At 42.7% G+C, this 14,315-nt stretch overlaps 1 protein-coding gene across 8 annotated transcripts in view; it reads right to left on the reverse strand.

Moving 5' to 3' along the window:
* Window positions 1-14,315, reverse strand: part of adcy2b (adenylate cyclase 2b (brain)) — a 43,745-nt gene that overhangs the window by 4,317 nt on the left and 25,113 nt on the right. For 5 of the 8 annotated variants that reach the window (XR_013131755.1, XR_013131756.1, XM_077008458.1 and 2 more), the window contains 11 exons: window positions 14,061-14,219; window positions 13,582-13,714; window positions 12,383-12,544; window positions 12,218-12,261; window positions 12,047-12,127; window positions 11,780-11,849; window positions 11,129-11,226; window positions 8,461-8,560; window positions 4,876-5,013; window positions 3,150-3,266; window positions 1,326-1,510 (listed from right to left, as the gene is read on the reverse strand). Coding sequence is in view for 6 of the 8 variants with exons in the window: in XM_077008458.1 (XP_076864573.1) it covers window positions 1,326-1,510; window positions 3,150-3,266; window positions 4,876-5,013; window positions 8,461-8,560; window positions 11,129-11,226; window positions 11,780-11,849; window positions 12,047-12,127; window positions 12,218-12,261; window positions 12,383-12,544; window positions 13,582-13,714; window positions 14,061-14,219 (1,287 nt within the window). In the remaining 2 variants the exon portion in view is untranslated. The remainder of the gene's footprint in view (window positions 1-1,325; window positions 1,511-3,149; window positions 3,267-4,875; window positions 5,014-8,460; window positions 8,561-11,128; window positions 11,227-11,779; window positions 11,850-12,046; window positions 12,128-12,217; window positions 12,262-12,382; window positions 12,545-13,581; window positions 13,715-14,060; window positions 14,220-14,315) is intronic. The other 3 variants (XM_077008460.1, XM_077008462.1, XM_077008463.1) reach the window with 2 other exon arrangements.

Raw genomic sequence — 14,315 nt, forward strand, 5'->3', positions numbered from 1 at the left:
GACTTATTAGGCTCATAACTCTACTAAAACAGAAAGTAAAAACTGACAGAATTCTAGACATGAAGTATTGATTTTGTGTGTAGATTTGTTATGTAGATATGCTAACCCCAGTTTTGAAATCCAAAATATAGCCACCTAAAGTTACATAGAGATTTGCCCAGTGACCTCAGGCTAGTCATAATCTCTGAGCCCTCTGTGCAGTCAGAACAAATATAAAAACAAAAGAATGGATTAGACGCAGTGTAAGACTGAGACGTGGACGGTAGGTGTCTTTTCAGACATCCGCGTATAAATCCTGGATAATGTTCTTTTCCAGCAAGTTGGTTTTACTCATGAGGATTAAATGGTCATAAAGTACTATAGTCTTCCATATTCTTTGCAATTGCTAAATTCATGTACATTTGGGTCTTTTGAAAGTATACCACAACTGATAAACAAACCCCCCAATGATTTGTGTCTCTGATTTGATAACTGTGATCTTTCATCCCTTCACAGATGTTGGCACTCAGTGGTGGACTTAGCAATTTGGGGGCTCAAGGCGAATTTAGCTAGGGGGCCCATCAACATTAATATGCGAGAAATAAGTTAGCTAGTCTGGGGGGCCTCTACAGTGGGCTGCAGTGGGAGGGGCCCAAAGCAGTTGCCTAGCCACGCCTCTATGCAAAGACCGCCTCTGTTGGCACTTCCTTGATATTAAATGCTTTATTTAGATCTTTAGTCTGCGTTCTTCTGTACGACTATCCTAGAACACATGGTCTTCTGAAATAGGTGAGCTGAACACAGAAAGGGCTGCAGACCCAGCGGTTTTCTCTACACAGATATAAATAACCCTACATTAAAACCACCATTCATTTAACCTCCCAGTCTTTGTTTCATTTAAAATCCCATCTGTTGGACTACAGAGCACGAGCAATAACAATATGTTGTTCACAGTGTGATTAGTTCGAGACCGTGGTCTAAAAGAAAAACAGGTTTTAAAATAAAAAAGAAAACAAAAGAAGAACTGAGAACAAATTGACAGAAAAGTAATTGAACAGAGTAACAGATTTGGAATACATGGCTTGGGTTAATGAACAGCGCCTTAAATTACCTGTACAGAACACCCACCCACTCCTGCTGTCAATCATCTGGGGAAAAATCTATCCCATACAATCTACTCTAAGCCTCCTATCTCAGCACCTGTCATTCATAATCTCGTGAGTTATTGAGGGAGCAGGTTTTTTTTTTCTGTTGCTAGCTGGGTAAATTGCACTCCAAATTTCCCAGCCAACCTATATGGCACAATATCACAGTTCGACATCATGCCGTGTGTGTAGGTTCAATACCTGTCCAGTGGCTGAGTTCTGTAGAGGGCTGTGCTGTATTCATCCAGTACTGAAGCATGGGTCTGGAGAATAATGATGTTGTAGACCACCACAGCAGCACACATAATCAACATCTTCAGTTCATAGTTGATCCTGAGGAACACGGAACAGGACACCAGGCCCAGGATACAGCTGTAGATGAAGTACTGACAGAGGAAAGAGACCTCATCAGTTCTTCAGATGAAAATCAAGTTGCACAAACACATTATTGACAAATATAAGCTATATATAATGGAAAAACACGTTTAAAAAAAACTTAATTATGAAATGACAGCAAAATACCTTCAAAGTTGCCTAAAATGCCTTCAAAGTTGAGTAATCGTATTAGACAAACTGTTACCGATGGGCTCATTAAATGTGTTTAAAGCTCATTGGTGCATGTGTGTCTTTTGAGAGAAATTCAGCTGAAACCAGGGCACCACCACATAATTGCCTTCAACATCCTACAGGGATTTTTAACGACCATCAGCAGAAATGAACTTAAATCCAAAACTCAGGATAAGGAACTTTAACAAAAGGAAAATAATGTAGAGGTTAATGTGTCTTCATGAATAACAGGTGCCTGCACAGTCTCTTTCTTGTGTGCTTTTAAGCTGACTGAGAGCACAATAAAAGTCCTTCTTATTCACTACATTGTTCAAACATACATTCAACCGTCTGAGTCAAGACATTTCTCATGACACAAGGCATATTTCGTTGCATCACCCTAAACCGTATGGCCAGTAGAGAATATTAAATGACCAATGAAACATGAGGTGATGTGACATTCACAAAGTACATCGTGATAACTTTAGTGTATGTACCTAAACATAATCACGTTATAGAGGAATAATGGCTGTATTATGTATTTAGATTATTTCCATGTCAAATGCAGTACAAAAAAAGTAAAATGTAAGTGTCTAGAGCTACAGTGAAACGCTGGGAATACACTGTGGCTAGACACAGCAGGAGAGGTCGGTGTTATAAAAGCACGCACGGATAGACAACCTCTCTGCTTCTCTTTCGTCTGAGTCTCTGAAAGTCCAAAAGCATGTGAAGCACTTGATCTTATTTCACCATCTGAGGCACAATCTGTTCGGCACTGAAATATTTGTAGGTGCTAGACCGATGGTTGCCAACTGGTGTCCTCAAATACCACCATCACCACAACATGTTTTTCATTTCTAATGAATCAGTCAGAAACACTCCCTCAGCAGGACTGTTATGGTTCTTATTTCTCTAAGGACCTTCAATAGTCTCGAAGACTTACTACAGCTTATTTCTGCAATGTCACTATATCACTTTTCTCATACTGGGTCTTATTCTTCTAACAACAAATACGAGTTTGAATTGGATTAATGTATAACATGGCTAACTGTAAGGTTTTTTTATTGAGAAGAACATGGAAATATGTTTTAATTAGTGCTGTCAATTCCAGATGCCGCGACTAAAAGTCCTCACCAGGATTTTGCTCAAGCTTGCTAGATTTTCTAATTAGCAATCCAGGTAAAATTTGTGGAATCAACACAATCCAGGAAGCCTGAGCAAAATCCTGGTGAGGACTTTTAATCGCGGCACCTGGAATTGACAGCACTAGTTTAAATTGTTAATACGCAATTGTTCATTTAAACCTTACAAAACGCAAGCAATATCTACACTGTAATGTGAATGAGTGCATAAAGAGATTGATTGCACAATATGATATGGTGCCTTTGGGTTTAGCCTTTTACATACGTTTGAAGAAGTTGTTGAATGCTATTTGGAAGGAAAGCATAAATGAGCAGTTATACTGAACAGGTGACTTACAGGCAAGTAAAACCTGTTGTCCGGGGGTTGGGTGGTTTGACCATAAACCCCATGCGTGGTCTCATTGGACCCGTTTGGTGCAGCCACTGTTATCGCCTTCTCATCCTCCAGAAAGAACTGCCCAACGAGGAAAAGGAGCACATTTCAGAGCTTTACCCCAGGAAAAAAAATCAAGCAATATTTTAAGTCTGTGCTCTACATACACTAAACCACTTGCAGTTCTATTCAAGCTTAGAGCATGTAAGTTTCAGCAGAGATGTTGGGTCGAACACATCACTTTAAAAACAATCCTTACAACAGAGGAACGGCCTTAAGCAGCACGCACAAACACCTATGACTGAGGTTATGCAAGCAACGCAGAACCGATCTGCATATGTACACGCCGTCGGCTGAGATCTGATTACGGCTCAGTGCTCGGACGCGGAGGACCAGGCGAGCGAGTGAGCTTCCTGCGTGAAATCAGCCGGCGGTCAAGCCGTCCTTTAGCCGTCTGCTCAGGACAGAGAGTCGTGATTCTATCCCACAGACACATTAAGCAGACATTAAAGTGTCATGCGGAGGAACCGTGGAGGAGCCGTTTCTGCGCTCGAGCTCCTCGCACGCCGCTGGGACAGTGGTGCACATGCACTGCTGGCCACCCACCATGTGAGTCCGAGAAGCATAGCGATGATGTCAGGATCCCTGCAGATCAGAGGAGATGTCTCTCATCTCTCAGTCTCTCAGCAGACCCAGCGTAACCCGAGCTTACTCGGGACGATTACTGGAAAACCTGGTCTGCTGCAGCCGCATGTTGTATTGCTTGTATTCTCTAATTAATTTCACAGGTCTAATATGAAAAAAAAACAAAAGAAAAACCTAAAATATTCTTGTAATCAACTCATGATATAATGGTGCTGGAACATAAGCAGTGTGAAAGCGAAAGTCCACATCTCCAGCTGGAAGGAAGCTGGCTAGGTTCGTGGCTGCTAGGATTCCTAGAAATGTTTCGTTCACCAAGGCATGGCCCCTGCACTTTGACTTGAAGCACCCCTCCCCCCCAAGATCACTTTCAAAAGCACACAGTGGGCGACTGTAGAGTGTCTCTGTCCTTCATATCAGGACGTCTCCTCTCCTGTTGAAGCGTGATGACAGGGACCACTCACTGAAGTTTTTTGAAGTGAACACACGGAAAGAGGGATCGAGAAAGCGTCTATTACGCTATCGGAATGACGGCTTTAAAGACTCCATTTAGGCGATTATCCTGACCTGCTTACCCTGAGCTGCTTTGTCACTGCCTTTCAGGCACTTAAAGGTCCTCATGGGGAAGTCCACAACCCTGCCTCCTCACCCCTGGGGGGCTAGCGTTCCTCCTGGGCCTCCTGAACGGCTGACTCACCAAACACGCTTCTCTTCGGCGGTGCAAATCAACGGAACACCATGGTGACTGATGAACCTGGGCTAGCTGTGCCTAGTCAGTCAGGGGTATTGTGTGTATTCAGGGTCGGTGTGCGTATTCAGGGGCAGTGTGTGTATTCAGGGTCGGTGTGCGTATTCAGGGGCAGTGTGTGTATTCAGGGGCGGTGTGTGTATTCAGGGGCAGTGTGTGTATTCAGGGGCAGTGTGTGTATTCAGGGGCGGTGTGTGTATTCAGGGGCGGTGTGTGTATTCAGGGGCAGTGTGTACTCGCTGTAGTCAGGGGCACGGCACGCCGGCCTGCGCGAAGCCCTTTGGCAGTCACGATGCTCACCATGTTGAACACGGCCATGACCAAGATGAGCGCGGTTGTTGCCATGGTGAGGACGAGTCGTATCCAGGGCTTGTTGGTGCCGAGCGTGGAGGAGTGAGGGAGCCATGACAGAGAGCAGGAGGCCACGTTGCCCCATTGCTACGGCAACAAGAGAGTGGTGAAAACAAGCTGTAACTCCTAGTAATGTCATTGGCATATCAGCTCTGCTGTTTTATACCTCGCAAGTGTTACACCACCGACAAATAAGGTACAAACAATTAAATAATGTCATAAAACACACAGTATAAATCTCCACATATAATTAGCAAAGTAACTAAAAAACCAAAACAAAGAAAAAAAAAACAGTATGACAGTTTATTCTCTCAGGGTTTTTTTTTTTTTTGCTGTAGCCATCTTTAACTAAGGGATTGATTTCTGTTTCTCTAATAGTAGGTTCATACTTCTTTACCCTGGGACACACTGCCCTTTAACCCTCTTCCCATTCTCTCACACACACAGACACACACTTCTGATAAATAATGTGTTTAGATGGTGTTGTGTAATGTTTGACAGGGCATTGCTGAACTGCACTGTGACCATCTGTTCATGTCTGACACACCCTGTCTTGTGTGAGTGCAGGACAAGGAATCATGTTCTGATCAAAGATCAAAGGTGTCAAGACTAGGGCTGGGTATTGATTCAAATTCCAAGAATCGATCCAATTCCGATTCTAAAGATTAAGAATCGATTTTTTTCGATTTAATCCGATTTAATCGATTCGATCCGATTCAATCCAATTCGGGGTTTAGTGTTATTAAAAATGTATTTGAGCTTTTTCCTGACTGTGTACAGAAGCAACATGTTAAAACTAGTATTATATCGATATTAATCAGCAAATAGTTACTGGTAGTTTGTAGTTACTGATGGCTGGAAGACTGGTGAAAAGGGTCATCATAAATCTACCTTCAAGAAAGGTTATCCAGGACAATAAACAGAGGACATCTTTGAGGTGTATATATCTGCAACAGTGGGCTCCTACTGGGACACTAACCAGTGCATTATTATTATGATTGAAATAATTAAGAATTCACCCAAAAGCTGTTGCTACCAAATGCATTTTTATTTTAAAAGTGCTCACACTTAATAAACTGAAAGTATAAAATGTAAACGTGTATTTTTCTTTAAAGTGAGAATATAAGAACAGAACTCTCACGTTACGTCCCCGACCCCTCCGTTTTGGGCGTGTTAACGTCGTCTGCGTCTAATCGTCTACGTCGGTGTATCTCAGTGGGTGCGGGTGCGTCTTGTGATGGTCCTCACCTGTGGCTCGTCTCGTAATCACGTGGGGTTGATGTGGTTTGTCTATTTAATTTGCGCTCGCGCAGCGTCCTGTGCTCGTCGTTGTTTGAGTCACACGTGTTCTATGTAAACGTGTTTTATGTGCGCTGTCTGCGCTTCGGTAAATGTAATAAACGTAACGATTTGGAAAGTGCAAAGGATTCTGTCTCGTCCATCGCCTTGCGCCCAACGTTACAAGAACATTTTAAACTTTTTTTAACTGTAAAAACACTGGGTAAACGGTCAGTGACACGGACTAACTGTAAATAGTCACTGACACTGGATAAACTGTCCTTCTGTTTTTAGATTTCCGATTTGACTATCGTCGTTACCGGCACTGTCCGACGCCAAGTCGTTTTACAGTTAGTTAGACCGAGCACGCCTGCGTGAATTCAGTGACGAGGCGGGGGTAAAAGTTCACTAAAAAATCGATCTTTGGACGCATTGATAATCAGATCATCATATGCGAATCGATTCTGAATCGGAAAATCGATTTTTTCAACACAGACCTAGTCAAGACCAACCAAAAGAAGTTCCCACCTCAAAACCACACCTCCCCTCCCCAACACCACATCTCCCCTCCCCAACACCACACCTCCCCTCCCCAACACCACACCTCCCCTCTTCAACCCCAAACCCACACCTCCTCTCCCCAACCCAAACCCACACCTCCCCAACCCAACCCCACACCTCCCCTCTCCAACCCCACACCTCCTCTCCCTAACTCTTCTCCTCTCTGCACTGAGCTCCACAGTTAAGATTCATACTTTTAGTAAATAACATTGTCAACAAATTAATAAGTGACAATGATCTAATGTAGTCAATGATCTAATGTCAATGATCAAGTAGTCAATGATCTTTTGAACGACCTGGTAAATGACCCAGTGAACCATTCAACCTTCTGTTTCTTGGGCATGGCTTTAAGGTTAGCATTAATCACAGAGTCCTTCATTACATGACAATCTCACTCACTTCAAGCTTCATCATTCACTCACAGGCAAACTGAAGATGACAGGTGGGGTGTGATCACTAGCTGCTCACAGAAAATTACAACTTATCAAAACACATTCACTCTTGCTACATAACATCTTATTTACCATCCTAAACAACAAATATATTCACAGTACACAATTCAACAGGCCAACCTTTGTGATTTTGCTTTTGTATTCTTGCATATACATTTAAAGTGCACAATGCCACCTTTAATTAGGGAATATGCATTGCTGAATCATGTTTCTTTTTAATGAAACATTCTGAACCTCAACCTTACAGTCATTGTTTTCTTTCTTCTTCAAATTCTCTATGTTGGATTACAAAAATAAACTGTGTTCCGTGCTCAGTGTTTGATGGATTGTGATGTATTTCTTCATGGCTACAGTATACAGTGGAATGATAGACAGAGACAGAGAGAGACAGAGAGACAGAGAGAGACTGAAAAAGACCATTACAGAAACATATGACCTTTTCAAAGAGAATCAAGACATTTCCTTTTCCACATTACATTTGCAGACATATTTGAGAAGGTTGTATATTCAGAGAATAGACCTTGGTGAAGATTATTATATTTAATTTTCTTAAAAAGTCTAGCAGGATTCAATCGATTGATTTTGATTCATTGGTAATTCTCACAGGACCATTTTATAGAACAGACCATTTTCTAAAGTGTGCTAACCAAAATCTTATTAATGGAAGAACTGAACCTTGTAACTTAGGTTGGCAGTCACAATTCTCAGAGAGTACTGGAAGCAGCAGTCTCTGTGCTGTTAGACGTATACTCACACTCACTCACAATACTCACTCACAATACTCAGAGAGTACTGGAAGCAGCAGTCTCTGTGCTGTTAGACGTATACTCACACTCACTCACAATACTCACTCACAATACTCAGAGAGTACTGGAAGCAGCAGTCTCTGTGCTGTTAGACGTATACTCAGCTCCTAAAATACTGACACTCTTGATCAAGTAGAACAAAAAAAGACTTTTCTTTTTTCATTTATTGTGGACCTGACATATTTCTGTCATAATAAGAGTGGACCTGACACATTTCTGCTACTAAGATACAAATGTACATGGACATTTCACAGGCCCTAAAGCCTGTTAAGTGATGGCCTACTACAAAAGAAGTGACTGTTTATCTGAGCAACAAGTGTTTATTTGCATTTAATGACCATTACACTATAGTGAGCAAAGAAATGGCTTTATTTTGTTTATACTGATATCACAAATAACACACATACATGAACAAACCTTCTGAAAGCTTTACTCACCAGTATATGACCAGTAAAACAGATGCCAAGGATAAGTGTGAGCAACAGGAAGGCAGTTCCAAACGACACCCCGAGGACAGTGGTTCTGTAGGAAACAAACCTTCTGCTCATTAAGCAGTCAGATCTATACAATGGTATTTGCTTTTACTTATTAGGGTGCATAATACACACACACACACACACACATGCACATATAATTGAGCCACTATACAATTTATGAAGCTGTCGGTAATAGAGTTGGCGGCATTTTGCCTCCAAAACACTTTCTGCCCTTATAGGCTATTGTGCACATTTGGAACAATTTCTGCTGAAAATGGGATCATTAAGAAGAATAGATGCACTATTACACTGAGCTGCCGAACAGTTGCTGACTCATTATAGTGATGAACAGCTGAAGGCTTCATTTCTTTCTCCAAAAGAAAAACCAACCCATGAACATACAGAAAAGATAGGGGAGGGAATACATCTCGCCACATTACCATGTCCGCTCAGAGCTCCAAGTTTTAGCTTTCTACACTGTTTCCCCCACAGTGATTATGGTTATGTTCATAAGTGTCATGTTTATAAGAGTTGTATATTAACACGCCTAAGTATCAGCCCTCTGAAGGATGTATTGCCAGCTACATTCAAGGGAAAACCTAAAGCCTGCTGGAAAAGTCGCTAAATGTCACTAGGCGACAGGTTTCACTAATTAGCATATCTGCGACATCATCGTGTCGCATTTGAATTCTGCCGAGTGTTAGATGGTTGTAGCCCTTTACATATGATTGCTTCTGCTGTACTCGCTGTGCTTATTGTATTTTGAGATGCACTTGTATTCCCAATAAAGTGGTTCTCATTTATATATTATTATGTTTCTAACAATGGGATGACTATGAAATAATTAATCATGGCCCATTAAGTCTACATTTTAACCAGCAGTCACTACTAAGCCATTTTCAAGCTGTTACTCTGCACTGCTAAAATTCTGATTTTATGTGTGACATCGTTAGACAAAATCACCATACACATAATATAAAGATTATGTGCTGTGATTTGGGTTATATTTACATATAAAATGATCTCTCAGAGAGAAAGTTAGAAGTCACAGAATATCTTTCAAATTTTGTTGTCTCATGCAGAGCACTGTGATAATGGTCAAAATGATCTAATTAAGCTGTCAAATTAAAACCAAAGAAGAGCAAACAGTGAAGATTAGTGATTGCAACACTACACTACACATGCAGTGCTTATCCACGACTACGTCAGGTGCCATGCAGACTGAACGTGCCTCTCTACCACTCTGGACAGAGCAGAAAAAAATACATGAACATGCAAGACCATGCAGAAAAGGTAGTGACTAGACAGTACTAGTGACTAGAGACAGTACTAGTGACTAGAGACAGTACTAGTGACTAGAGAGTGACTAGAGACAGTACTAGTGGCTAGAGAGCAACTAGAGACAGTACTAGTGACTAGAGAGCGACTAGAGCCAGTACTAGTGACTAGAGACAGTACTAGTGACTAGAGAGTGACTAGAGACAGTACTAGTGACTAGAGAATGACTAGAGACAGTACTAGTGGCTAGAGAGCGACTAGAGACAGTACTAGTGACTAGAGAGTGACTAGAGACAGTACTAGTGGCTAGAGAGCGACTAGAGACAGTACTAGTGACTAGAGACAGTACTAGTGACTAGAGAATGACTAGAGACAGTACTAGTGGCTAGAGAGCGACTAGAGACAGTACTAGTGACTAGAGAGTGACTAGAGACAGTACTAGTGGCTAGAGAGCGACTAGAGACAGTACTAGTGACTAGAGACAGTACTAGTGACTAGAGAATGACTAGAAACAGTACTAGTGGCAAGAGACAGTACTAGTGGCTAGAGAGCGACTTGAGACAGTACTAGTGACTAGAGAGTGACTAGAGACAGTACTAGTGGCTAGAGAGCGACTAGAGACAGTACTAGTGACTAGAGACAGTACTAGTGACTAGAGAATGACTAGAAACAGTACTAGTGGCAAGAGACAGTACTAGTGGCTAAAGAGCAACTAGAGACAGTACTAGTGACTAGAGACAGTACTAGTGGCTAGAGAGCGACTTGAGACAGTACTAGTGACTAGAGACAGTACTAGTGGCATTCCTCTGTGTACAGAAGCTAAGGTTTGTCCTCAAAGTCGATAAATGTGCCGCTAGATTGATTAGACGCAGTTTTCATTGAGACAGAGACTTTCAACTACTACCTCCAGTACTGTGTTAATTGCATATCTAAATATAAAAAAAATAAATCAGTGCTGACACCTTTTAGAGGTGATACTATTTTGATGTAACGCTGGAGTGAGGAAGTGAAGAACATAACAGGAGAAACTCTGGCCCCTGGGTGCTCTCAGGGACGACTCGCATGGATTTTGTCCTGTCGAATTTCTCACATAAAGAGCTACAGTTTCTAAATCCACACTGGTCTCTGATTCACAAAACCCGTTTCCTGAAACGGTGTTTCCAGGCACACACTCATGGCATCCGTTTCACTTTTTCCTTTTTCCTTTCTCCTGTCCTTTGGTCAGCTTTCAAATTTTATAACACAGCATGTAATTTGATTAACTGCTGCTGGGCTAAATAACCATTCATGATTTCATTACGATTGTTAGAAAACATAGAACTGAATGGAGTGGTGTATAAAAAGTACTTACTTTGGTAGGACCAAAACCTGCACAATGAAGATACAGAAGAAGATGAGGCACGCACAGGTGACGTAGTACTTGAAGGCTGGCAAAGTTGTTGCTCTGTACTATACATTTAAAAATAAAAAACACAAAATACATTTCAATGACAGCATCGGGAACACTGGATTCTGAAATAACCTTTAGACAATAGGGCCACTTTCCTAGACCCAGTCTACGGTAATAATGATTCAGTGATTCACCACAGCAGAGCAGTTCAGTCTCAAACTAGATCTAATCCCAGTCTGGGCAACCAGTGCATAGAGTTTGAATAGTGGGACTGTCACGGTGAGGCGGCCCCCTACCGGCCGCCTCTGTCCACAGCGGCTGTTGTTGTTGTTGTCTGGTGACGTCATGTGCGTCCCTCAGGTGGGCGGAGCCCGTGATCCGTCTCACCTGTGGGTCGTTTGTTTGCCTATATATGTCTTGTCTTTGTACCAGTTGACCGCTGGTCATTATATCCTTAATTTGGAGAGTTTTAGGTTTGCACACTTTCTATTAAACCATCATTTTTCCCTGAGACTTGGCGTGATCGCTTCCTTTTCGTTGCTCACCCCTGCCCGTCACAGGGACATCTAAATAAAATTAGATTGTTACACACACCAAGACATTTGCAGGTACCTCTTTCTCCAGAGTCTTGTTGTGAAAGAACAATGATATCCGCTGTATGTCCTCAGACTTCAGCCACTGTCTGGTAAAAGAAAAACCAAGAGTATAAAATGTTTGCTCCTAACACGATGATGGATAATTATAGGCAATAGCTAACAACATGGAAAAAACTATAAAAAACTAGCTAACCTCTGAATATTCCCAACAGTCACTGAAATAGGACTAGTAGCTCTTTTTATGTATGAGAGAATTCCTCTCTGAATGAATAGTAGTTCTTACTTTTGTGCATTGATACCATCAATGGTGCGAATCATCCTTTCGTTCAACTCCTCCTCAAATCTTTTCTTCTGAGATTTTGTTCTGTATACAAGAAATGTGATATACGAGTGACTCAGGGAAGCTGGATTAGGTCAGTGGCGGTTTGCCTGTCTAATGTGTGACATCACTGACCTTTCTGACCTTCCCTGGAAGTCAAAGTTCCCCATCGGCACATCCTGAAAAGAGAAAAAAAAAGAAAAGTTCCAGCTCATGGCGACCGCATAACACACACACTCCTTTACAATGTGCGGGCCCGGTCAACCGGGGCCCCCGCCATCCACGCAAGGCTCGACTCACGCGTGTGTTGATCTGTCCGTTCTCGTTGGTCATGCTGTCTCGGTGGTGCAGGTTGGCGAAAGGCTTGGCTGCCCCCCAGGACTCCAGGTACTGGGTCATACGGACAGACGCCCTCATCATCTCCCCATCGCCACACTGAAGCTGGGGACTCCGCCTCTCGCCCTAGACACACACACACACACACGGACACACACGGATACACACAGGTGTACATTGAATATTATACATTGCATGTATCGATGAGGGTAGAAATATGTTGAAACATGACATTTATGACAGAACAGGTCTGATAAGCATGTGGCTGTGAGCCTATTCTCAGCCGAAGCCTAGGGGGTTGTATATTAGACCTTATGTGTGCACCATAGGATTACGGTGGTGTATGGGCACTAGACTAAATTAGAACATGACTCACAGGAGTAATTAACACCTTAATTAGACCTTAGTTGACAGTCTAGGACACTTACTTCCTTCTATATAAATGAACACATCTTCCTTTGACAACATAGACCATAATCACATTATACAGAAAAATACTGGTCACCAACAACCATTGGGCCTACGATGCACGTAGGTGGTAATTCTCAAGTGGCCACTGGAGAAATTTCAGTACAATTTGGAGTGCAGGCAGTGAAGAGGTGATGTGGGAGGAGACGTTGGCCACCATGAGGCCTAGCAGAGGAGCAGTGAACCCTGCAGGAACCCTACAGGAACCCTGTAGGAACCCTGCAGGAACCATGGAGGAACCCCCACAGGCAGCAGCACAACGTCCATGGAAAGAACCAACATCCATTTAGAAAGAAAAAAAGCAGGACATTACATATGATGCACCACCACAATAAACAGACATATTTCAAAGTCGACAATTCGGAAAGGCAGCTCATGTTAATGTGGTGGTGAAGTAAACGACAGACATAAGAGGGGGCAGGTGAAGAGCGATGCCACCGCTCCTTCATATCAAACGATCAAAGTGTCAATCTGCTTTATTCGGGCCACAAAGAGCTTCACGGCCTTTGAATCCAGCCCATTATGACACCTCGGCTTGGTCAAGAGGACGTGCTTGATGAATTGGCTTGAACAATGTGTACATAAGTAGGTCTACTAATTAGTCGCCTCCTTATTCGGAGCAGACGATGAAGGGATCATGAGTAGAGGCGGAACAAGGAAGGACTCCAGCTGGCCGGAGGTGGGTGGGGCTTCACCTTCGGGTTGATGACCAGGTAAGTGATGACGCCGTGCTCCTTCAGGTACGAGTCCCGGCTCTGCCCGTCACCTGGTTCCACTTTATACGCCCCTTTCAGGTGTTCCAGTGTAACGGAGGAGATGTGTACACGTCTGTGGAGCAGGGAGTGGGGAGAGCGAGAACACCGGTGAGAAAACACTCCAGTGAAAACACACGGACAAAGACATATTACATCAGCCCGTTCCTGCTGCCCACAGAGAGAGGACGGGATGTTATATGAACCACGCACCCCGACTATAAAAGAGATCAGGCAGATTTTATTGTTTTTTGTTGCTTTTACTGTGAGCAAAAATAAATTCAACATCAGCTCCAAGCACCTCTACGTTGCTCTTCAAAAGATGTTTGTATTAGCGTAAAGAGCTCTTGATATCTTTCACAGCGCTTGTCACAAAAGTGAAAATGCAGGCAGACAAAAGATATTCCTCACAGCTTACTTACCCAGGTACGCCACCTGCCTCCATGTGATTGGCCAGAGTGACATCATGTGACCAAACATCATACTGCCATTTCTGGAGACCAATTACACCGCACAGAACATTGCCTGAGTGCACTCCGACACGCATGTTAATGTCCACTCCAGTGGCGTCTCTCACCTTCCTGGAATGACATGTCATATTTTCAGTATCGCAACATGCTAAGGGTTATCATATAACCTATTTTCTCATGCTAATTGATAGATTTGTCCTGTTCCCA

Source organism: Brachyhypopomus gauderio, chromosome 6 (genome assembly GCF_052324685.1).
Source record: "Brachyhypopomus gauderio isolate BG-103 chromosome 6, BGAUD_0.2, whole genome shotgun sequence".
Taxonomy (NCBI): Eukaryota; Metazoa; Chordata; class Actinopteri; order Gymnotiformes; family Hypopomidae; genus Brachyhypopomus; species Brachyhypopomus gauderio.